We start from the raw sequence: 26,014 nt of genomic DNA on the forward strand, positions 1-26,014 counted from the left end.
GAGAGAGGAAAAAGAAAGTGCACCGTTTCCCCTTAGCCCCACGCGCCCTAAGTGGTGAGGCATGGTCCAAGCATCCTGGACGACGATGGATACTCGTTCCTCAGCTCCTGATCGATCGATCTCTTGCCTGCCAGAGGCCCAAAATAAACGACGATCAAACTGTACTGTGCGACGCTGATGCAGCGCCGCTAGCTTCATTATCCGTGTGATTGGATTGCTGCTCCATTGTTACAGTTGCACCCGCGGTGATTTAAAGCAACGTTTGTTTGGTTGCTCGGTACATAGATGCAGACTCGTCACGTGCAAAATATCACCCGCAGCCAGGCCCGTCCGAGACGGCCGCCAAACACGTAGCTCCTCGTGCAGGCCGAGCTCATGCAATGGCACGTAAAACGAGAAGAGTTGTAGCTTGTTTTTTTGCTATATCTCTTAATTAGAATATTTAATCACAGTACTGATTTTATATTTGTGTTTCTGTTATTTTTTAAACAAAACTAGATCACACATGTTGTATAATATTTAAAGATTTTTTTTTACAATCTTATCTAATACATATACACGTTCTGATACAGACAACCAAACACGAGCTATATTTGATCTGAATGTACTAATACAAACAACCAAACACAAACATGTGCATGGATCAAGCCTATATATAAAGAACATGGCTCCTCACGTACGGACCAGGATATCACCGTGCAGCAACCAAACAGAGTGTATACTCTTGCAGTGGCAGCACCGCAGCAGGGTGGTTCCGCCTGCAGAAGGTGTCAAACATACGGCCATGCATGCATGTGCCCATGTCCATGCGTCGTCAAGAGTTCTTCTGTTGTCCTCTATTCAGGAAACGGAAACGTGGTAGTTGGCGCCGACGATGATGTGCACGGCATGTCAACTATAGTGCCGAACGAGTGAGTCTCCACGTACTCATCATCGATCTATTGCGGCATTGCCTATTCTCCAACGCACACGGCGCACCCTCACCTACTCCCGTGCGCGCGCGCGCGCCCGGGGCGGGGCCGCTGCCTATATTTATAGCGCGCGCGCATAGCCGGGCAACACAAGTACTCCTAAAGAACAAAAGCTGCAGCGCGATCGAGCAGCCAGAGGCCAGAGCCAGTTTCACTTCACTATCACTCACCAGAGGTACGGTGGGTTTTAGTGGTCCACCGGCCGATCGATCATACCATACCATACCATATGGATGTGAAGGTGCTGAGCTCCAAGCTCGTGAAACCGTCGTACCCGGCGGGCGCGCCGCGGCCGGACACCACGGAGCACGTGCCGTCGTCCGTGTTCGACAGAGCCACGTACAACATGCAGATGGCCATCATCTACGCCTTCTCCCCGCCGGGTCCCTCCCCGGGCGCCATCGAGCGCGGCCTCGCCGCGGTGCTGGGCGCGTACCGGCTCTTCGCGGGGCAGGTCCGCGCGGGCCCGGACGACGGCGGCGCGCCGGGGGTGCTGCTCAACGACCACGGCGCCCGCCTCGTCGAGGCGTCCGTGGACGCGCGCCTCGCCGACATCGCCCCCACCAAGCCGTCGCCCGCGGTGCTGCGCCTGCACCCGGACCTGGACGGCGACATCCAGGAGGTGGTGCAGGTGCAGCTCACGCGCTTCGCGTGCGGCTCCCTCGCCGTGGGGTTCACGGCCAACCACGCCGTGGCGGACGGCCACGCCACCAGCGACTTCCTCGTCGCCTGGGGCCGCGCCGCGCGGGGGCTGGGCCCGTCGTCGTCCCCGGTGCCAGTCCACCGCCCGGGCCTCTTCCCGCCGCGCCACCCGCCGCGCGCCGAGTTCGAGCACCGCGGCGTGGAGTACTGCTACTACAGGCCCGCGCCGCCGTCGCCGGCACACGCACACCACCCTGCCGCGGCCCACGGAGGAGACACCCGGCACAGCGTCGTGATCCACAAGGCACACTTCACCAAGGACTTCGTCGCGGGGCTCCGCGCCAGGGCGTCCCAAGGCCGCGGCCGCCCCTTCAGCCGGTTCGAGACGATCCTAGCGCACGTGTGGCGCGCCATGACGCGCGCGCGGGGGCTCGGCGTCGACCCGCTCCAGACCTCCACCGTGCGCATCTCCGTGGACGGGCGGCCGCGCCTCGCGGCGCCGGCCGGCTACTTCGGCAACCTGGTCCTCTGGGCGTTCCCGCGCGCCACGGTGGGGGACCTGCTCAGCCGGCCGCTGAAGCACGCGGCGCAGGCGATCCACGACGCCGTCGCGCGCGTGGACGGCGCCTACTTCCAGTCGTTCGTGGACTGGGCCAGCTCCGGCGCCGTCGACAAGGAAGTGCTGCAGACCACGGCCGTGCTCAAGGACGTGCTGTGCCCGGACCTCGAGGTGGACAGCTGGCTCACCTTCCCGTTCTACGAGCTGGACTTCGGCACGGGCAGCCCGACCTACTTCATGCCGTCCTACTTCCCCACGGAAGGGATGCTGTTCCTCGTGCCGTCCTACCTGGGCGACGGCAGCGTGGACGCCTTCGTGCCGCTGTTCGAGCACAACCTGGAGGCGTTCAAGCAGTGCTGCTACTCCATGGAGGAGTAGCTAAGCTAGCGTCAACTCGATCCTGTATTCCTGTGCATATGCATGCATGCATGCATGCGTAATTATTCTGCTTATGCGTATACTTGCGTGCATGCGAGCATATATATGCAACGTTGGTTATTACCATTATCACCATAAAAAACCATACGTATCTGGTACTTCCATACGTATATATGCACCCACACCCAGCAGTATTTATTTCCATCCCCATACGTACATGCATATGCACATTTTACAACTAAGACCTAAGTTACCTTCTTGTTTTTTTTTTGAACTTGTACGAGGATTTGTGATCATCAGCAAATGCTTCATTTCCAGGTGTTCTGCTTCTACTATAATGTCGCTAGTGTTGTATTCTCTCCGTTTCTTTTTAATTATTACTGGATAGTTTAATTTTGCACTATCCAGCTACAACTAAAACGAAAGGGAGAAAGTAGGAACTACTCCACTGCATGATTAATCTATCGTCCCATGCATGTAGCTTCTGGAGCAGGGGAGATCCTATTGTCAGATGAAACCAGCAGATAGGAATCTGGGTTAGCCGGAGTTGGTGCCAAGTAGTATTGACTTTTTGTTTTTGTTATCGGTTCCTACCCACTCCTGTTGAGAAAGGAAACCCCACGAACAAATGACAAATCTCTTCCTGTACCTAAATTAGCTTCCCTAGTGGCCATGGCCATCGTCATCATAAACAACAGCCTAGCTAGAACCTTATATCAGCAACTGTTAGTTGTGTGTAGGGAGACTATACTACTTATGTGAGTAGTGTAGGAGTCCACACAATCGTGGTTCTGCCGCTCCGCTCACGCCCGCGGCCGAACCCTCCCCTGCATCCCGCAGCCGCCGACGCTCACCTTCCATCCTCCCCGCAGCCCGCAGCCGCCAACACTCACCTTCCATCCTCCACGCAGCCCCGCATCCCGCAGCCGCCAACGCTCACCTTCCATCCCCGCGGAACCCCCAACGCTCACCTTCCATCCTCACGCACCTTCATCCTCGCGGATCCCGCACTCCCTCGGGCGCTCCTTCCGCGCCCGCCAGCAGATCTCCCATCGACGTAGATGCTTCGCGATTAAGCCCAGCTAAACTCGCGCGGTTTGGTTTTGGCGCAGCGCTGGAGCTCTCGAGACGCTCGCTCGGCGCCGAAGCGGACGAGGAGCAGTCGTCGGTGTCTGTTGCCGCGTCCTCAACTCCGCCATCTCCTTCTCCAGCTCGACGATCCTCTGCTTCCTGCTCGTGACCTCCAGCGCGGCGGCGTCGAGCTCGGCGCACAGCCGTTCGTTCTTGGCCTCCAGCCGCTCCGCGGTGTCCCTGCACCTTTGGAGCTCGGTCTTCTTGGCCGCGAGCTTGGCCTCCAGGACTGCGCCAAAGCCAAACTGCTACTGCTACAACTCCGCCGCGCTCTCCATGGAAGGTTCGCCCAGATCGACGGAATCTGCGGTCTCCAGTTTCTAAAAGTTGGAATGTCAGCTTCTAGAGCCTGTTGCAGCTTCTGCGCCTAGATCGACAGCGTTCGGCCGCTGGTGCCCGGCGCCAAGCTCCACGCCGTCATCGAGCGTGCCACAACGATTCTGTCCTCGACCTCCCCTTCCTCTGCAACATGTCCAGGTAATTTGGAAGCTCGTCGTCCGGTGCTGGAAATCCTCGTGCCCGTACATCTAAAACATATCTCCATTCCTCTCTCTGTCTGTCTAGGACCGGGAACTGGCAGTGGGAGGATCACCGTCCACCGTCGGGTGTCTGCAAGGCAAATCAGATCAACCACCACATCGGAGTGAAAAGTCTGGCGCCACTCTGCCTCACATAGCCAAAAAATGTATCAGGTAACCCTATCACCACCGGTTTATATTGTTTTTGTATGCTATTTTTACATTTTCCCATAAGTTGGTACTTGACACATTTGCAGCTCTTAATTCACTCTTATTTTTTATAAGCTGGCTACGCTTGTGCATATATTTCTGCTAACTCATTGTCCAATTTCTTATGCTGTTCTGTTTTGTTGTTTCTTGGAGGAACGCTAATTAAGTTGGTTGTTTTAGAACTAACAAAAGAAATAAAAACATATCTTGTTCTCTCTATCTCCCCCCTCCATTCTCAATGTGTTTAGCGCGTTGCTAAACCCTGATGACCGATGAGCATTATCTGTGACAGGTGATTAAGAACCATCCCAACTCATTGAAGCTTTATGAGCAGAAACTGCTAGGAACGGGTGAAGTCATGAAAGAAGATGTCCAGAGGATCCATGTCAAGGTGAACCGAATCTTGAACGAAGAGTTTGCTAAGAGCAAAGACCACGTTCCCAACAAGAGGGATTGGCTCTAAGCTTACTGGACTGGCTTTAAGTCACCAGAGCAAATATCACGTGTTCGCAACACTGGGTAAGAACACTGTCTTTGTTGATTTCACTTTAGCGTCTCCACTAGTAGAGATCTTATCATCGATGACGTTCGTATTGCGTCACAGAATATGTAGATATCGTCACCGATAAAGATTTGTGACGAATTTGTGACGAGTTCGATTTGGTCATAGGGGTCGCGTCACATTTGTTGTGTTGTGACGGACTACCCATTTTCGTCATCGATGTGTATACATTCTGTGACGAAATACACGTTGTCATGGAAGTGAATTCATTCTATGACGATCAGGTTTGGTCATAGAGGAAGACACTTTTCCGTCATAATCCGTCGTCTGCCCGAGCAACCTGACGGCGTTGTTAACGTCGTTTGGTTTCTGTGACGGTACGGTATCGTCATAGATAGAGCCGTGGTTTGGTCATTAACAGTCGTTTGGAAGGTCCCGATGGCGTATGACGTCAGCGCTGACGTGGCTAGTGACGTGGCAGATGACGTCAGCGCTAACGTGGCTAGTGCCGTGGCAGCTGACGTCAGCGCTGACGTGGCATATGTTTTATTATATGCCACTAGTTTGGTCACAGATGTGCAGAGAATAATTTTATTGGAAATTGCAAAAGATACTAGAACAGAGGAATGAGCACACAATTCCATATTCTGTAGATGAATACAACTAGTATTCCAGTGAGCATACAAACTAAGTGGACAACACTAAACTCAGTTCACAACATCACCACTTGACTTCACATTTCAGTTGAGTTTGCACAAACATAACAGCATATAATAAAAAGTTGACACCCACGAGCAACTAGAGTTTTTGGGTACCCTCATGTCAAAGAACAGGCCAAACACAACAGCTCTGACCAGCGGCCCTCATGTCGAAGAAGAGTTACCATGCAAGGACAAGAGCTTCTTGATGAGCACATTGGTCTCCTCCATCTCCTTGTTGTTCTTCTCTATTATCTTCTTGTACTCCTCCAACTCCCTTTGTGTCCTCGCCTGCTGTTCCTCAGCTTCTTCACATTTCTTCCTGAGCTGGTCGAGTTCACCTTGAACAGCAGCCGTCGCTTCAGTTGCAAGTTGTTCCCGTAGCTCACTTTGATTTGATGATGATGCCTTGGAGGATGCCGATGTTTTGATGCCAACGCTCTTCAGGAATTGGTGTGAGCTGCTCTGGGACAGCACCTTGGACACAAGGTGCACACTGGATGCTGGCATCTCACCTTCAGCAACAGGTTCAGCCCTCAAAGCCTCCATATGAGACTAAAATATCATGGACAGAAAACAGTTACATGTTAATGCTAATGAGCAACAACAAGATGTCAATTGTTAGTTATTGCAATAATTTGAGGCATGTAGAGATGACAAATTATAGCAGATTTGTCACTGACAATAACGTGAAAACAGTTACTGAAATATATAGTTTCTGAAAATTAAAAACTGATAAGATGTGACATCTAGTGATGACAAATTATAGCAGACTAGACAAAGATAGCGCCCTATCGGGCGCCGTCCCAATCTCCTCAGCGCTTTCTTTAGTCTCTGAGAATGGCAATGTAACCACACCATAAGCACCTAGTTTGCCGTATAAACAAAAAAGGTTCGAGGACAAAAAAGTAAGAAACCAAGACTATTTATTATATTTCAGGAATCAACAGTGAAAAATAGAACCAAATGATTTCTATTGAAAAGTGCAGATATATTAATGCTGGGCGATCTACAAACATGCCTCCATTAGATTAGAAACAGTTCTCCCTTGAACAACAACATAGATTCTTTTGAGTAAAATGGAAGCATAAGGGAAAATGGGAGAAGAAGGGCTTTAATTAGTTATCTGTTTTAGTGATTAGCTATCGGCGTTTTGGACCCGCGAGGACCCTCAACCGACCAGTGAATTTGATGTTGCGTGTCCCTGCCCAGATGGGTTGATGCAAGATGAAACACAAGAGGGAGGATGAGGCTTATATTATCTTGCACCGGGGTGCTCGTAGTAGGGGTTACAAGCGTCGCGAGAGAGAGGGTTTGGCCTTGATGTGAGCCGTCTGAGTTAGCCTCCTTCGCGTCCCCCCCCCCCTCGGAAGGTCCTGGACATCCCCTTTTATAGATACAAGGAGATGATCCAGCTGTACATATGGGGGTGTAGCTATGTGCTAATGTGGCAGGCGGAGAAGTGCTTGAGCCCTATAGAAGCGTAGCTGATGGTGCGGCCCGGGGTCCTGCTGACGTTTCTTTGCCTTCATAGGGAGTTGAGGACAATCGACGTCATGGACGCATGCTGGGAACCGTCATTACTTGTGGCCGGAGTAATCTAGATGGGACACCGGTCTTGTTCCTTTGTAGCCTGAGGCAGCTAGCTAGGGGTAGGGTAATGATGTATCCCATGTGGCGCAGTCGGTCCAAGGCCGAGGTCGGGCGAGGCGGAGATTTCTCCTGAGGACGAGGATGAGGTCGGGCGAGGTTGTGACTCCTCTCGAGGCGGAGGCTGAGGCCGAGGCCTGGGGTCGGGCGAGGCGGAGACCTTCTCCCGAGGCCGAGGCTGAGGCCGAGGCCTGAGGTCGGGCGAGGCGGAGCTCCCTGTTGCGCCCGAGGCTGAACTCGGGGGAGGTCGTGACTTACTGTCGTTAGCTTTACCCTGGTCGTTGGCTCAATAGTCGGAATGGGGTGAATAGTGTTGTTTTCGTGTCAGAACGGTCAATAAAGGGGGCGAAGTGACTGCGGTCATTTCGACCTTGCCGTCTGAGGCGTGCGTGTCAGGATAAGATGTCAAGTGATCCCCGCATTAAATGCGCATGCGATACGGTCGGTGGTAAGGCGATATGGCCGAGGTTGCTGTACGACAAAGTTTGCCCGAGCTTGGCCTCGGGCGAGCCGGGGGTGCGCCCACTGCTTGAGGGGGCCCTCGGGCGAGGCGTGAATCCGTCCGGGACTACTGTTCTTGCCCGAGGCCGGGCTCGGGCGAGACGAGATCGCGTCCCCTGGTAGACGAGGCCTTGACTTGAACCGTGCTTATCAGTCTTTATGGTTTGTTCTGAAGACGCTTTTCAGCCACGCTTAGGAGTATTGGGGTACCCCTAATTACGGTACCCGACATTAGCAAACCAACATTTTTACTCCAAGCTACGAAGAATATTTCTGTGCTTATACTATAAGGGAATGGCTAAGTAGTGGGTTGCTTTTTAATGACTGACTTTTATTCTCTTGACTCTTCACAAAAGTTGGCATACTCTGCATTTACAAAAAAGCAATAACAGGGTCACTGATAGCTTTGTCTATCAAACAACCTTCATAAAAACTCTGTATGCTAAAGACTGTTCGAGAGAACCATAGGTTTTGTAAGAAGATTTGCTTAACAAAGACTCTAAAAGCTATAGATTTCTAGTGCACGGGTCCTACAAAAAATAGACTATGATATTTACTTTCATTTCAGAAAGAGAAAACACTAAAAAATAGAACTCGAAGAAGGGGTCCTAAATTAGTTAGCTGTTAAAGCGATTAACAAACCATAATTGCTCTTCAAGCCGAGGAAAACATTTGTTTTTTGAAATTCTAAGGGAATGGCAAAATATCGGACTGTTCATGATGGGGAAATTCTTTTTCTTTTGAAATAAGTGTATATACCCTACAATCTAAAAAAAGTCAAAGCCAAGGACTGTCCATGCAAGTTTTTAGATTCTTCTAGCTAGGTTATGATATTGTAAGAAATATCTTTACGAAATGCATCAAATAATTACAGTAATTGGTAAACAAGGTCTGAAAAATGCATAAATGCACACAACATCATAGGTTGGTTCAATAAACATCCCATTAAAATTTAAAATGGTTTGGAGAAAGTGGTAGTATAGATCCATCACAAGCATGAACATCTCTCACTAAGTAACTAGGCTCTATGTGAGAAATGTATGCATGTTCGGAGGATGTATATCACCACTTTGTCATAATAAAATTTTTTTGTCAACATTGTACACCAAAATGAAGTGTACATGCAAGTTTTTAGATTTTTCTAGCTACCTAAGGTTTTTTACCACTTATTCTTTAGTAAAATAACAAATAATTACATTAATAGTTAAACTAGTCATAAAAATTGCACCGGCACACAACATCATGGTACACCTCCATCAACACCCCAAAAAAATTGAAATGATTTGGAGAAACTGGTGCTATACATTATAAACAAAAGACAAATACAAAAAATATTGAAAAATGTCAACAAACACAAAAAACTACCTATCCCATAGTTCGAACCCAGGACGCCAAGGTTCTCAGTAGCAAGCGGTTACCATTGCACTAGTCAGGTTTGTTCATTAGTAATTGAGCGCATTTGTATTACTTTCCTCTGTCCAGGAAGCTAACGTTCAGAACTGAATGCTCTCAGTTCAGATGTTAAGGTAATAGCAGAACTGATCTAATAGCAGATCGAAGCAGATCGAAGCAGTTCTGAAGCAGTTCAAAGCAGATGTATTTAGAACTGAATGCTCTTAGTTCAGAACTGAATGCTCTTAGTTCTGAAGCATTTGTATTCTAAATAAGATCTAAAGCAGAACTGAAGCACTAATTTAGAACTGAATACTCAAATGAACTGAAGCAGAACTAAAGCAGAACTGAATGCTCTCAGAACTGAAGCACTAGTTCAGAACTGAATACTCAAATGAAATGAGGCATTGAATAAGATCTAATTACAAAGGAATGAGGCATTGAACTGAACTGTATTCTGAATACAGCATTGAACTGAACTATATTCTGAATAAGATCTAATTACAAAGGAATGAGGCATTGAACTGAACTGTATTCTGAATTATAAACTGAACTGAATTGAACTGTATTCTAAACAGAACTGAATTGAACTGAATTCTAAACTGAACTGTATTCTGAACTGAATCTGAACTCAACTGATTTCTGAACTGAACAGGAAGCTAAACTGAACTGAACTGTTATATTGGATAATCTGAACTGAACAGTTCATAAATCAACTATCAATACTAGAAATCCTCATCTTCATCTTCTATGGACATGTCATCATTGTTGTCGTCGCCACCATCATTAAAATATTGAAGCATTGTATTATCTTCCTCCTCATCCTCACTATCTTCAAGAATAATAGCAGTTTCCTTCTTTTTCTTATTAGTTCCTCTAAATTGCCTTCAATTAGACTGGCTAGTCCACCTTCAACATTGTGCAGGACCTGATTATCATCACCTTCTTGCACTATATGCTCAGTATCAGAACAATAATCATCCTGATGCACATCATTACTGCCCTCATATTTTCAGCCACATCATAAATATTCCTATGTTCAAATTTCTGCACAACTCGGAAATCTTTACATTGTGGAGTTGTGTCTTGCAGGTAAAATATCTTTTTCGCTTGGTCTGCCAAGATAAAAGGATCGGACTTGTACCAAAATGACTGCACATTGATGGATTTGAAACGTCTGTCATCTCGTATGCCCACAATCTTGCCTACTTGCTTGTACCAATGGCATCAAAATAGAACCACCGACTGTCCGCGTTTCGACCCCGGGGGGTCCCTGGACCGACGAGTAAATTGTCGCTGCGTGTCCCAGCCCAGATGGATCGGCGCGAGACGGAACACAAGGGGAACAAAAAAAGGGAACCGCGGCTCGTGTTGTCCTACGCCCAGGGCGGATGCGCTTGCAGTAGGGGGTTACAAGCGTTCGCGAGGGAGAGAGAGAGAGCCTGTCCGTCAGCCCGTTCTCCCGCGCGGCCACCTCCTCGTACGAGGGCCCTGGACCTTCCTTTTATAGATGTAAGGAGAGGGCCCAGGTGTACAATGGGGGGTGTAGGAATATGCTAACGTGTCTAGCAGAGAGGAGCCAGAGCCCTATGTACATGCCGACGTGGCTGTCGGAGAGGTGTTAGTGCCCTGTTCATGTGATGTCATGGCCGTCGGAGGAGCGCTTGAGCCCTGTAGAAGCACAGCTGTCGGGGCTGTCGGGTCCTTGCTGACGTCTCCTTGCTTCCGTAAGGGGCTGAGAACCGCCGTCGTCATGGGAGCACGCGGGGTGCCATCATTACCTGTTTACCAGGGCGAGCCAGATGGAACGCCGGTCTTGTTCCCCGTAGCCTGAGCTAGCTAGGGGTAGGGTAACGATGTGGCCCCCTATAACATGGTCGGTCCGAGCCCAAGGTCGGGCGAGGCGGTGACTCCTCCGAGGTCGAGGCTAAGTCCGAGCCCTAGGGTCGGGCGAGGCGGAGACCGTCTTCCGAGGTCGAGGTGGAGTCCGAGCCCTAGGGTCGGGCGAGGCGGAGACCGTCGTCCGAGGTCGAGGCGGAGTCCGAGCCCTGGGGTCGGGTGAGGCGGAGACCGTCTTCCGAGGTCAAGGTTGAATTCGAGCCCTGGGGTCGGGCGAGGCGGAGACCGTCGTCCGAGGTCGAGGCGGGGGCCGAGCCCTGGGGTCGGGCGAGGCGGAGCTTCCTATGGCACCTGGGGCTGGACTCGGCTGCTGTCGGCCCCACCCTGGCGAGTGGCACAGCAGTCGGAGCAGGCCAGGCGGCGCTGTTTTCCTATCAGGTCAGTCAGTGGAGGCGCGAAGTGACTGCGTTCACTTCGGCCCTGCCGACTGAGGAACGCGCGTCAGGATATGGTGTCAGGCGATCCTTGCATTGAATGCTCCTGCGATACGGTCGGTTGGCGAGGCGATCTGGCCAAGGTTGCTTCTCCGTGAAGCCTGCCCAAGCTGGGCCTCGGGCGAGTCGAAGGTGCGCCCGTCGCTTGAGGAGGCCCTCGGGCGAGGCGTGAATCCACCTGGGTCTACTGTTCCTGCCCAAGGCCAGGCTCGGGTGAGGCGAGATCGTGTCCCTTGAGTGGACGGAGCTTTGACCTGTATTGCACCCATCACGCCTTTGCAGCTTGTGCTGATGGTGGTTACCAGCCGAGTTTAGGAGTCTTGGGGGTACCCCTAATTATGGTCCCCGACACCGACCGACGAACTTGATAATTCGAGTTATATTGTAACTCAATTACCTCTTTAAGGACACCATAAAAATCTATGTTCTCCCCATTATGTTCACCTTCAGTCATTACACCACTATTTTGTGTCTGCATGAACTTCTCACGATCCACTGTGCTAAACCACACTCCATTAATCTTGCAAGATGTACTAGTCTTAACTCGCCGAGCTGGGCCACATGACAGTGCCTACAGTCCTTCGCTAACCAATTCTGGATTCTCATTATGCTTCTTCTCAATCTGTTGCAACAAAATTACTCAGCTGAGCAATTACATATGCATACCAAAAACTTTAGTAAACCTATAACATAAAAGTTTAGTGACTTACATGGGACATAAACAACTTTGCAAATCCTTGTTGAACCATTCGATCAACATCATTTGGACGTGCACCTTGCTGCGATAGCTCCTCCCTATACAGACTGCATGGCATACTTTATTCATAAGAATATTATCAAATTTAATAAATATAACATAAATTATGTAGCACATACCAAACTAACTTACTTCAAATATTCCTGTACTTCATCAACATTATGTAGCACATACCAAACTAACTTATTCATGATAGCATCATCAATGTACTCAGTCTTAGTAGCTCCAACAAGAGTAGCACCATGCTTAAAAACAGACATGTCATTAGGCAATGGCATCTCTGTACCACTATCATCATCCTGGTTAAATCTAGTGTCAACATCCTTCATGTACCTAGAACAAAATGTTAAGGTATCACTTGCCATATATGCCTCAGCAATTGATCCTTCCGGCCTAGCCCTGTTCCTTACAAAAATTTTCAAAGTGCCTAGTCGCCTTTCTATTAGGTACATCCATCCATACTGAACAAGTTCTCTAAGCATTGCCTCATCGGGAAGATGGACACTCAAGTGCACCATGACATCAAAGAAGGCAGGTGGAAAGATTTTCTCAAGCTTGCATAGGATCAATGGAATATCTCCTTTCAGCCGTTGCACAACATCTATCCGTAGATTTCTACTGCATAGTTCCCTGAAGAAGGTCCCCAACTCTACAATTGCTTCATATACATCCTTCCTCACCAGTCCTCTAAGGCCAGCGGGTATGATTCTCTGTAGGAGTATGTGGCAAGAATGTGTTTTCAGTTTTCCAACCACCTTTGAACTATCTTCACTTATGTATCTTGCTAGGTTATCCGCAAATCCATCAGGAAACTTGATACCTTTGAGGAACTTGCAAAACTCGACTTTTTGATCCTTCCCCAACACATATGGAGCAGGTGGAGCCCTGCAGGCCGAGTTGCCATCTTGTTGCAAGTGTAGTTCAGGTCTTATGCCCATATCATACAAATCTAGCCTTGCATTATGTGTGTCCTTGGACTTGCCTGGTATACTAAGTAGTGTGCAAATAATATTTTCACATACATTTTTCTCTATGTGCATCACATCGAGATTATGTGGAAGCGTCAAATCTTTCCAATATGGCAATTGCCACAACCCAGGTTTCCGGCTATAAATCTTTGGACCGTCAGTACACTTCCTTTTATTTCCAGTAATGTCAGCCTACTTCCCTGACCTGACATCTTTTACCTTCTCTAGCTCTTGTAGGACCTCATCCACAGTGAACCTGCCAGGCTCAACTTTGTTTTCACGCTTACCATTGAAATCCAAGCTATTCCGCCATGAATGTGTCCTTTTAAGGTAACAACGATGTCCAATGTAGCATAACTTGTACCTTATTGCCAGAGACAACGAATTCTTGTCGCAATAAATACATGCATAATACCCTTTTGTTGTTCGCTCAGATAATGTGGCTAGCGCTGGATAATCATGTATATACCATAATACAACAGCACGAAGGTCGAACTTCCTACCAGTACATGCATCATAGGTCTTGACACCCTTCCATAGCTTCAGCAGTTCTTCAATTAGGGGCTCAAGGAACAAATCAAAATCCTTTCCTGGACATCTTGGACCTGGGATGAGTAAAGACATAAAGCAGTTTGTTGGATTCACGCATTCCCATGGTGAGAGATTAAGCGGTGTCACAAGCACTGGCCACATACTGTACTGGGTACTCATGTTGCCAAATGGATTGAATCCATCGGTAGCTAAGGCTAGCCTCAGGTTCCTCGGATCATTTGCAAAACTTGGGTACTTTCGGTCAAAGTCCTTCCACGCTTCCCCATCAGCTGGATGGCTCATCACATTGGCGACTGGCTTCCTCACTTTCTTGTGCCATTGTGTTTCCTCTGAAGTTTGTTTTGAAGCAAAAATTCTTTTCAACCTTGGCAACAGTGGAAAATGCCTCAAAACCTTATGTGGAACCCGCTTCGAACCAGTTTCATCTTTCCATCTAGACTCCTTGCATACTGGGCACTCATTCAATTTAGCATTAACATTCCGAAACAACACACAATTGTTCTTGCACACATGGATGTTTTCATATCCAAGGCCCAATTCTTTAAGATATTTCATGGCCTCATTATATGATTTTGGCAACTCACTGTTAGGGTATCCATCGGACATCAGCTTCATCATTGCTGAAAATGTTGTATTGCTGATTCGATAACGAGACTTCATATACAACATCCTCACCATAAAAGAAAATTTTGAATGGCTAGAATCCGGACTAAGCGCCTTCTTTGAATCTCCAAGAACTCCTGCAAATCTTGGCTCTTCTCCATCAGCCTCTGCCGCTGCAAACAGTTCACCGATCATCTCAGGTACTCCATGATCATCATCGTAAACATCATCGTCCACATCCATATGTATCCCAAAGTCATGATGATATCCTTCGACCTCCTCCTCTATGCCCTCAACTTCTGTATCTGCCGACTCCCCATGATGAATCCACCTCGTGTATGTAGCTGACATTCCATAAATGTGTATATGAGTTTCTACTTCACTCTGAGGTCGCAGCCTTTGATTAAGACAATTCATGCATGGACAACGAATGTGTGTGTCTTCTGGGTATCTTTCACTAACAAAATTCATGAACTCTTCAACTCCTTTCACATATGCAGGTGTGAATTGTTTCCCATAAACCCATCTTCTATCCATCTATTTTGACAATAAATTAAAACTTGCATTAACTCCATAACTATGATTAAATTGAACAAAAATGAAAACCACATCAAACACATGCATATATGAAATAAAATTCAAACGCACATGGAACCTTATTGTCAAAAACACAACACATCAAACCTTGTCTTTTCTCCCCGCCCTGCCACTGTTCTGTCCACGCCCGCCGTAGCTCTGCGCACGACGCCGCTGCTTTGCCACGCCCGAAGCTTCTCTGCCCTCGCTGTTTTCACGACGACGCCGTTCTTCCAACTGACCAATGGATCAATGGATCAGGCGACAAGATCGCTCGTTCGCTACGACGCTACCCAGTTGCCGATCAAGCGGACGACCGACACCAGCGTCGTTGTGTGCCGTAACCTGAGGGCCGATCGCAGAAGGCAGAAGCAGAACAGGCGAACAGCCATGCAGATCACAGAATGGCGGCTGGGAACACCTGTTAACAGAACGACAGATGGGAACAGGTACTACGCTAACGATTCTTTTCTGATTAGGCCCAACTGACCAACTTATGTACTCTAACTTTCTTTATTTACAAGAACAAGCGAGTAGTTTGGTGGTAACACTGATTCGAAGCAAGGTGTAGGTCTCTGGTTCGAAGCTCCACGGGCGCAAGTTTTTTTTGCCAAATAAACAAATGCCGCTTCCAGTTGGTGGGCCGATGCCGCGTCGCCAGGCGGGGGCTGTGTCCCAAAAAACTGCGGCCCTTGTAGGCCAAGGATCCCACGCCGTTAAGTGGTGTGTACACGTGGGCGTTTTTTTACTAAAACTCATCTATGACCAATTTATTTCATCATTACGTCAGCCGATCAAGGCAAATTAGCGATGACGACATCAAATCTAATCTGTGACGAACTTGTTGCGTCCAAACTTTGTGTCTATGACGTTCCTTTCATTTTCGTCATTAATATTCAAGTCTAATCTTCGTCACTTGTAATTGTTGACGAAGATGTAAATTTGGTCATAGAAATGTATCAATCTGTGACTGAAGTCACCAGCGTCACGAGAAAATCGTCACTGATGATCACATTCTTACTAGAGCTCCTAATCAACTATTGGATGTTGAAATGCCATTTATGCAGGGTGAAGCCTGAAATACTGAAACGTGTAGGTCAGGCAATTACTACACTGCCTGAAAACTTCAAACCACATAGAGCAATGAAGAAGATTTTTGAGCTGCATGCAGCTACGATAGAGAGTGGTCAAGGAATTGATTGGGCTGTTGCCGAAGCCCTGGCCTTTGCAACACTTATAGTGGAAGGAAATCATGTTAGGCTAAGTGGACAGGATGTGGAAAGAGGAACTTTCAGCCATCGGCATGCAGTTCTGCATGATCATGAAACTGGAGCAAAGTACTGCCCACTTGACCATGTTGCAATGAATCAAAATGAGGAGCTATTTACTGTTAGCAACAGGTAAGTTTGCTTATGGATCTACCAAATCCCTTTGACAGAGACTAGCTGTCTCTTTGACACTGTAGGATAAAGGTTTACCTATATAGGAAGTGTTCTATTATTGATCCTTACTATATTGATTTTAACAGACACTAGCTGGAGCTTCATTGTTGATTTTTGCAAATAAGCAAGACATGCAAGGAGCTCTAAAACCAACTGGAATCGCGAAGGTAAGCGAACTTCAATCATTTATTATATGCATTAGAGACATGTTTTCCTGTCTGTGACATCATTTTTAACTTGTACTGTGTTTTTCCGGTCCTCATGGTTGCCAAGATTTTACTTAGTTCGATGTGGGAGCAAAAGGATATGCCAAATTGAATGTAGTTTCATTAGTTATGCTCAATTATGGATGTTCAGAGGCATCCAATTTCAGTGTGTACTGCAATACTTGGGTCCACCTGTACTTGGTAGATGTTCTGCATTTTGTTTTCTTATAAATTAGATTTGGCTTCCATTATATTGTTCTCTTTTGGAACAGTCACTCTCCGACAGCTCATCGCCGCCTGGTTCTCCCGCCGGTACACAAGGTTTAAGAAGCACTCCGCAGACTTCCACGGTCGCGCCGCCGATCTCGTCCATGGCCTCCGGGGCACGGCGATGCCCATGAGACAGGCCCTCAAGGAAGAGCAATGTAGAGAAGAGAAAGGTATCTCGACTGTTCCAAAGCACAAGTATGCATCCAAAGCCTGTTCCCCAAAAGGTGCGTGAACTTTGTTCTTGATTTTGTCAGACTAAATGTGGGTGAACTTTGTACTACAGTTTTTGTTTAAATAAACTTTGGACTGTTTAAATTACTGATGCATCCAACCACTGTTTTTGTTTAAATATATCTGACAAAATGTTTATTTACTGTTTGTTGATACACGACCAGATGCCCAGTTGAGTTCACCCAAAGGGTTTATTACAACACAAAAATCTGAGATAAAATGTTTTTTATTTAAATGAACTTTGTACAGCAGTATTTACAGACATATTTTGGCACCTAGTCATTTACTGTTTTTGTTTTATTGATAGCTGCTGCTATTACTATCTTTTGGGTGAAGTGAATCAGATTTTTGTTTAAATGAACTTTGTACTGTTTAAATTACTGATGCATAGTTTTGCAGACTTAAACAATATGTATCTTGGATTTAAATGAACTTTGTACTACAGTTTTAACAGACATATTTTGGAACCTGGTAATGCAGTTTCTGTTTTACTAATAGCAACTCCTATTAGTATATGAATCAGTGACCAAAACATGTGATTTGAGCAACTCCTGTGATGATTATAGTTGTTGTCTGCAGATTTCCCCATGTTAAACTAATTTGTAGACAACAACTATATGATACCTATTGTTTTTATTGTTATGATTTCTTCTTATTTGTTGTCCAATTACAAATAGAAATTGTGCAGGATCGAAAGGAGCTCCAACCTGAACCAGCGAGAGTATCGATACAAAGACTGTCTGAAATCTTCTAGGCAACATTTCAATTATTGTGCTATTGTGATGATTGTATTGTAACTGGTATCACAATTATTGTGGTATTGTGAATAAACCACTTGTCACTACTACAGCAAACCTCTGTACAGGGGGTTTGGTTCGCCTCTACACAGGCGGTTCCAGGAACCGCTTGTGGTGCACCGCCTGTGATGTAAAACAACATCACAGGCGGTCAATCAAAAACCGCCTGTGAAAGACACACATTACAGGCGGTCCAGTTCAAAGGAACCGCCTGTGATAGACACACATCACAGGCGGTTTCTTATCCTAGCCGCTTGTGTTAGCCACACATCACATGCGGTTTTTAATATAAGTCCGACTGCATACGATATAAATCACAGACGGTTTTCAATATACAGATTCATATACAGAATTTCATACACAGATTCACACAGATTATACACAGATTATACACAGATTCACACAGATTATACACAGATTTCATACACAGATTCACACAGATTGCATACACAGATTTATACATATCAAGTTCCATAATACACAGATTCATCCACATATCAAGTTCCATCGTCATACACAGATTTATACACATATCAAGTTCCATAGACAACTAAACATCTCAAAGTTCCATAGACAACTAAACATCTAAAGTTCCTAACTAAAGACCTAAACACTGTGTGATATTGTGTACAAACTTAGTTCTGGGAATTGTTGCAAATTTCCATTTGTATTGTAGAATAGCCCTTGTTGATGAAGAACTTCACGACGCATAAAGTAAAGCAAGTCTCTTACAACCTTAGCCACACCGACGGAAACCATATCTCTTTCTAACCATTCAGCATTGATCTTGGATTTAGGAACCTGCAATGAAAGCAAAAAACAAGCAGTGCTAAGAGTAATGTGATGAGCAACAATATAACATAAAAATTGCAACATAGACAATGATAGCGAACTTACATCCTCACGATTGACCATGTAATGGAAGGTGACACGACACCATTCGCATACATAATAACCGCACAGGACAGTACCCGGAGGTTGTTTGTCACCATATGGAAATAATGATATTGACAAATTAGGCTTGTCCTCTGGATGTTCGCCGCCAAGATCTTTCCAATAAAAACGGTATGCACTGCATATAAGAATAGCATTGTGAGATTAAGAATACATTTGTTAAGTTGTAACAAGTACAAGTGTGCAATAATAATTATACTTCTCTAAAATCTTCAAGAAGTCATTATACGTAGCCTTTTCCATTCTCAGTGAGTCGAAGACCACGACTTTACCATCCTTTGGAAAGATCATGATACAAATGTAGTGGTCACTATATAGACATAGACGAAAACACATGTTAAGATCACGATTGCCATAATTTATAGTTCAAAACCATGTCGATAACTTACTTAAAGTGGTGCGGAGCTATTATTAAGTCCTTGCCATGTTGTACATGATTATACATGGCTCGTCCAATGTATGCCGCCATTACCTTCATTTTCTTTCTCTGATTCTGTTTGACGGCTTTCTCAAATTCAGCATCGTCCAAGTCTTTGTATTCTTCTCCATGCCTCCGAGCAACTTCTTTGTAGCGAGCTTGGGATATCATCAACGGGTCAAGAAACCCTGTCTTAAGTTGTTTCTTCTTATCATCCATGTATTGCATCCTACGTGTAAAAGTGTTAATCGTTAGACTCTCGTTTATGTGTGCGTGTACAAAACTAACAAATATGAAAGTTTAGAGGTACTTACAAGCAAAAGAGGGTTAAGTAGTTGGTTTCCATCCTTTGTCGGTGGTACAACGACCAGAGATCGTCAAAGAAAAATGCCGCACAGGATCTATATGATCATTGCTCCAAAATGCATCTTCTGGCACAACAAATGTGAAGTCCTCGAGTTTGTATTTGTTGCTAGCCACCATGTACCACTCATGCATTCTAATCTCCGGAGTCGACAACTTAGAAAGTTGCACCGTCGTCAAGAACGGCCTCCCATTCACAAATTTTGGAGGAACATCCTCCTTGTATACCGAGATATTGGTTTTAAGACGTAATGATTCTCGAGTATGAATCATTCCATCTTCTTCCCATACTTCGAAATTGTCTATTTGGGACCGTGTGCCTACTCCATGAGATGCTGATTCCGCTTTTGATTGATTTGTCATAACTCTCCGCAATTTATGCAGGTAGCGTGACACTGATTCTGATGGTTTCTTGACATCGTCAGTGGCGATTCGCTTATGAATTTTCTTTGAAATAGTTGGCCCTTCAACATTGGTGCCAACCTTTGGTTCCTTTTTTATGTTGACGTCGACATTCTGAGGAACAATTTTGTCTACGTCCCCCTCGTCGAGTTCCTTCGCAAGAGGCGATATGATTGTTTCAACGATTTTTTGGAGGTCAGTGTCATATTTTCCTGCACCATGGGGTGTGGAATGATCGAACTATCTTTTTGTTGCATTGGTGTTGAATTCGGCGTTGGTGACTTATGACGCGATACACGGCTTAAGATTGGCTCATCACCCAACTTGATGTCGCGTCGATGCCAAAGGACCAACTCGTTCATTGCCTCCTGCAAAGTTATGATCCCCTCAACTAGAAAGTCTATCTCCCAATCTTCACAACCACTGTCTGTGATTTCTAGAACTTGGACCACAGCATAGTGTGGTGGGACAGGATTATCCTTGTAGTTAACAAGTCCTGGTTTTACCAAACCAGTAGCAGCTTGCTTTGTTTTTGTCCCAGATCGATTGATTGGAATATGAAGAAAGCAAGACTTGTCCTCAACAATATCGTCTACAGGGTACTTGGTGAAGTCTTGCACAGATCCTACGCTGCTAGGGACTATAGGTGGACTCAAGTGGCTTGGCTTGAGTTCAAATGATATGCATCTGTTTTCTTCATTTTGTTCATCACGTCATTAATAGCCTTTTGTACCCTTTCATCAATAGTCTCTTCAAGGGTCCTTTTCGACTTCTCGTGTTTCCTATATGACGACGCATACTCTGGAAACGCCTCTCTCCAGGAAATCTTAGAAGAGATTCCCCGAGCCCGTCCAGTGTGTTCAGGTTGCCTAGTGCTGCAGTTAGTATGTCATTCTCCCTCCGAGGCTTAAATTCACCTTTTTTCTCTTATCTGCATATTCTTGAATTTTTGTCGAAACTTCGCCTACCAATTCTCGATGCAAAAGTTTGCCGTCCTCACTCAAACCTGCCCGACCTAAGATCCAACGAATAGCTCGCTCATCGATATCTTTTAATATTGGGTCCAAAGTGCCGTTAGCTATAGCTTCCTCGATTATCCTGTTCCACTGCACAACTTTATGGTGATATCCGGTTGACCCTAGGCGATGGGGGTGTTTGTTCATCTTCGCTCTCTGAGAATTAGTTTCGCCCAGTTCTTTGGCCTTCAGTTCGGTCTTCTGACGAACAAATTCCTCCCACTGAGCTTGAGTGATTTTCCCCATTTTCTTGGGCGGAGGAACCTTATTCTTCTTAACAAATTCCCTATTCATCTCGGCCTTCCACCCAAGAAACATCTTGGCCATAGCAGAGAGCATCGACTTCCTTACTACATCCTCTGTGCCTTTTGGGAACTTGAATGACTCAGACAACTTAGCCCATAGCTTATTGCGGGTGTCTTCATCTAAATCCTTCCATTTTTGAAGTGTGATTGGCATTATATCTCTAACAGTAGACCCGCAGGAATTTCGAAACTTTGTAACCATGTCAAGTGGTTCTTCAGGAAACCCCTCTGCATTTAGTTTTGTTACGTACATAACTGCACCTTCTTTCATCTGATTCGGACCTCGTCGCCCTCGTTTCCGCTTATGTGAAACGGATGATTCAGGCATCGGAGCATCCTCCGTGTTTTGTGTAGAACATGCATCCTCTTTCTTCTCTTCATTTGAAATCTATATATTGAAACAATTAATGGCCTTTCATATATGAACATTATTTTAGAATATAGTCAGCATATTTCTATTTACCTCTTCATCGTTGGGAATATAGTTGGCATCAAGCTCATCTGATGTTTTTTCTTCCTTGGAGGTATAGGAGTACAAGGATTGTCGTCACTAGAACTATCCTCCCCGCTCCCTTCACCGGAGCTGCTCGTTGTCTGCCATTCAAGTTTGGTCGTGTCTTCATCAACTTTGTTAGACGCACCGATGCAGACCACATCCATCCTAGGCTGCTCGTTGTCTGCCATTCAAGCTGGTTCCATCGATAAAGGGATATACTGTTAGTCTGATATACTGGTTCCATCAATAAGGGAACTTGGAGAAAAGGTGATTCAAAAGAAATCGAGCCCAAACCCACCTTCGTGTCCCTCCTTTACTCCCCAAACAGAAAGCCCAAACCCGCCTCCGGGGCAGGATCGGGCCGGGAAGCACGGAGCAGATAGAAGTGCACTTCCCAATGCAGTTAGACAGAGAAGGCATGGATGTGATGTTATAATGCTGAAGGACCCCAAGAACAGATTATGCCCTGTCATCCACCACTGCCCGTTATTTGTGGGCTTCACCGAGGGCGGGAAACATTTGGTGACATCAAACGACCTTCGGGCTGGGGACGTCTGCGAGCTTGTTAAGGGGCCAGACGATGGTGAGCCGGTGTACTCTGTCCGGATGTGTGGTCACAAAATTTAAAGCCGCCCCGGCTTCATCTGTGCGCTTCTCTTCTCTTATGTCGGCTACTAAGATCACTTAGCACCCCACCTAAGAGAAGAGAAGCACACACATGAAGCCGGGGCGGCTTTAAATTTTGTGACCACACATCCGGACATAGTACACCGGCTCACCATCGTCTGGCCCCTTAACAAGCTCGCAGACGTCTTCAGCCCAAAGGTCGTTTGCTATCACCAAATGTTTCCAGCCATCGGTGAAGCCCACAAATAACGGGCAATGGTGGATGACAGGGCGTAATCTCTTATTGGGGTCCTTCAGCATTATAACATCACAGCCATGCCTTCTCTATCTATCTGCATTGGAAAGTTCACTTCTATCTGCTTCGTGCTTCCCAACCCGATTCAGGCATTCGGCCGATGCCATTCTCCATATAAGTCCCAAACAGAGAATAGGGATGAGGTAGTCAAGATTGTAGTCGCTAGTGCTCAACTACTAGCATCTATAGATATGGACACAAGTCCAAATTTGGTGCTACTCGGCACCATCGATATCACTAGGGAAAAAAATACATCAAAGAGATCCACTTCCCAATAGTACTCGAAGATAGTTCATTGACTTGACACTCTCTAAGAGGTTCATACAAAATACATTATCTCTAAGAGTGAAAACTACGATACTCATATCGTGTTGTTTAGGACTAAACATCAACAACCCCTTGACTGGTCGCTATCATACTCAATTGCAAAATATTTTTCCAATATGTCGGCTTGAGTAAGGAGATCTGGGCTTGGGAGTTCCTCCAAATCATCTGCAGCTTCATCATCTTCAGCATATTGCAGTGCCTCATCTTGAATAATTTTAGCCCTCTTGGAGTCAGCATACTTTTTGATGGACAGAGCACACTTCTCAAGCATGTCGCATATATACATCTCCAATTTGAAACAAAGTGGTCTTAAGTGTGTACACTGATTCCGGTTCACTAGTATCCACAACCCCATCAGTCACTAGACTGCGAATGATGTCAACATGTGTCTCGATGACTCGAACTGAGCTCTCAACCATGTCAAGTGGCTCTTTTTCCATCTCTGAAACTGAAAATGACCAAGTCTCACAATCAAAATTGAGATCGCAACAAAGGCAGGGATCAGAGGGAAAACAAGGATGTGGCTTATAGGGCAAAAAGAGGGGTCCAAATAACATTGTCATGGCTATGAACAAGTCAAAGATGGGAGATAAGAACAAGTCTTATAACATAGGGTTGGGAAGCAAAGATAGGTATTCAAAAAACTTAGAAGGGAGATAAGAACAAGTCTTATAACATAGGGAGATAATAACATTGTCATGGATATGTACTTCCATGATGTATGTGGCCATAAGCACATTTGGCCTAATGATTATCAAACAAAGATAGGTAGTCAAAAAACACTAAAAATAGACTTCATTCGAAGGATACTAACACCTTAATGGTATACAAACATTTAATCAACAGGGATAAAAGAAATAAAAAAACTGATACATGAGAAGTAATTGACAACCAAACAATAAGCAATAAGCATATTGACAATATATGTAAGTGAAAACGCCAACAGTAATTAATCTAAGCACTGATAATCAGGGATAGCCATCGATTGGGCAGACTATTACTTTGTGAATAATGTATGCACCTCAACGCAGCAAGTGAAGCACTTATGAAATACTCCAAGTACTTAGGAAACCTTCATATACACAATGAAATGTTATTAAGAGCATTTTTCTGCTTGGCTCTTGAACTGAAATAAGAATGCATATACACAATTTGTAGAACATTGCTTGCTTGTAGCCAACAGACTGAATTACAACAGATCAAGAGATGCATACGACGACTAATCACCAACATTTGTATGGCGGCGTATGTGAATTAAGAGCTCGGGGAAGAAGAAATGGAACTTGAACTTCGACCTTATCGAGAGGAAGAAGACAGAGCTCGTGGACGGCGGCGCTTCGGGCTCGGGGACCGTGACGGCGGCGCTTCGGGCTCGGGGACGCGGCGCTCGGGCTCGGGGACGGCGGGCGCTCGGGCTCGGTGAAGGGGATGGTGGCGCTCGGGCTCGGTGAAGGGGACGACGTTGCTCGGGCGCTCGGGGACGGCGGCGCTCGGGCTCGGGGACGGGGACGGCGGCGCTCGGGCTCGGGGACGGGGACAGCGGGGCTCGAGCTCGGTGAAGGGGACGGCGGCGCTCGGGCTCGGTGAAGGGGACGGCGTTGCTCGGGCGCTCGGGGACGGCGGCGCTCGGGCTCGGGGACGGTGACGGCGGCGCTCGAGCTCGGGGACAGGGACGGCGGCGCTCGGGTTCGTGCTCGGGGACGGGGACACGGCGGCAGCCTGGCGGCGCAACTGTGTCAGCTCGGGCGGGAAGAGTTAGGGTTCCTGCCGACCAACGAGCCTTTTATATTGTAAAGAATCCCACACGGATATTTAGCAAAACCGCCTGTGATAGACAACATCACATGTGGTTGTTTATTCCGACCGCCTGTGATAAATTAACTTTACAGGCGGTCGACGTAAAAAACCGCCTGTGATGTTATCTATCACAAGCAGTTTTGCTAAATATCCGCATGTGATGTGTGTACACTATAAAAGGGCTAGCCCCCCACGGGTTCCAGAACCCTAACTCGCAGAATATTCACAGCACTGTAGCGGCCGCGGGTTTTTTTTTGAGATCTACAGGGGAAGGTTTTGTTTTTGAGTTTATTGATTGATTTCAATAGTTTATGCATATATATGATCTCCATTTGTTTTCTTTCTTATTTTGATGCGATTTTTTGCCTCAATTTTGTAATATAGACCGGATTTGAAGAAAATCTTTGGAATTCAAGATTTGGACTTATAATAGTTGATCTAGTTTAAAGATTCTTTAAAAACACAGTTGTCTCACCTCAAGGTATCTATGTTGCAATGTTTGTTTCATTTTCATACACATCAATTTGTTTCATGTTTTATGGATGAATTCAATTAATTAATGATTTTATTGATGTTAATCAATATAGGGATAGGTAATGGACCGAGGTTGGATGTACAATGTGCCAAGACCACATCCGTCGTATATTCGAAATTTGAGAAGCTTTATTGAAGCGGCCAAAAAGCACGCGAATTTGCGAAAGAGCAAGGAGATATTATGTCAGTGCATCGATTGTGATAATAAGATAGCTTGGAGAGATACAGGAGTAATCCAATCACATCTGCTAAAAAGAGGGTTTAAAACAATTACACGATATGGTCAGAACATGGTGAGTTGGATCCGTGTGAAGTGCCTGGTAATGACGAGAGAGTTGTCGGAATTTTAGATCTTAAAGTTGATGGTAAAGTGGATAATGTGGATGCTAATCAAGATTTTGAAGAATTTGATTGCGAAGAGATGTTGCGCCATATGGAACCAGAAATGTTGAGTTCTGTGGGATCGCAGAAAGGGCTATCTAAAATGGAGGGACTGGAAAGTGCCTCAAAAGAACCTTTATATGATGAATCAAAGGGTTGTGACAAAGAGTTTACTACACTGCATACAGTTCTAGAACTTCTGAAGTTGAAGG

General features: G+C 46.1%; 1 protein-coding gene and 1 long non-coding RNA gene across 2 annotated transcripts; both read left to right on the forward strand.

Annotated features, from left to right (window-relative positions):
• Positions 1-1,115: 1,115 nt before the first annotated feature.
• LOC100281220 (agmatine coumaroyltransferase) lies at positions 1,116-2,681 on the forward strand. The gene has a single exon (NM_001154139.2). It carries the CDS (start codon positions 1,201-1,203, stop codon positions 2,548-2,550), a length of 1,350 nt encoding a protein of 449 aa, NP_001147611.2. The 5' UTR covers positions 1,116-1,200; the 3' UTR covers positions 2,551-2,681.
• A 1,358-nt stretch (positions 2,682-4,039) lies between these two features.
• On the forward strand, positions 4,040-16,335 carry LOC103633104 (uncharacterized). The gene is made up of 4 exons (XR_556342.4): positions 4,040-4,158; positions 4,246-4,373; positions 4,702-4,928; positions 16,009-16,335. It is a non-coding gene; the product is annotated as an uncharacterized lncRNA (long non-coding RNA).
• The last annotated feature ends 9,679 nt before the right edge of the window (positions 16,336-26,014 follow it).

This window comes from Zea mays, chromosome 7 (genome assembly GCF_902167145.1).
Source record: "Zea mays cultivar B73 chromosome 7, Zm-B73-REFERENCE-NAM-5.0, whole genome shotgun sequence".
Taxonomy (NCBI): domain Eukaryota; kingdom Viridiplantae; phylum Streptophyta; class Magnoliopsida; order Poales; family Poaceae; genus Zea; species Zea mays.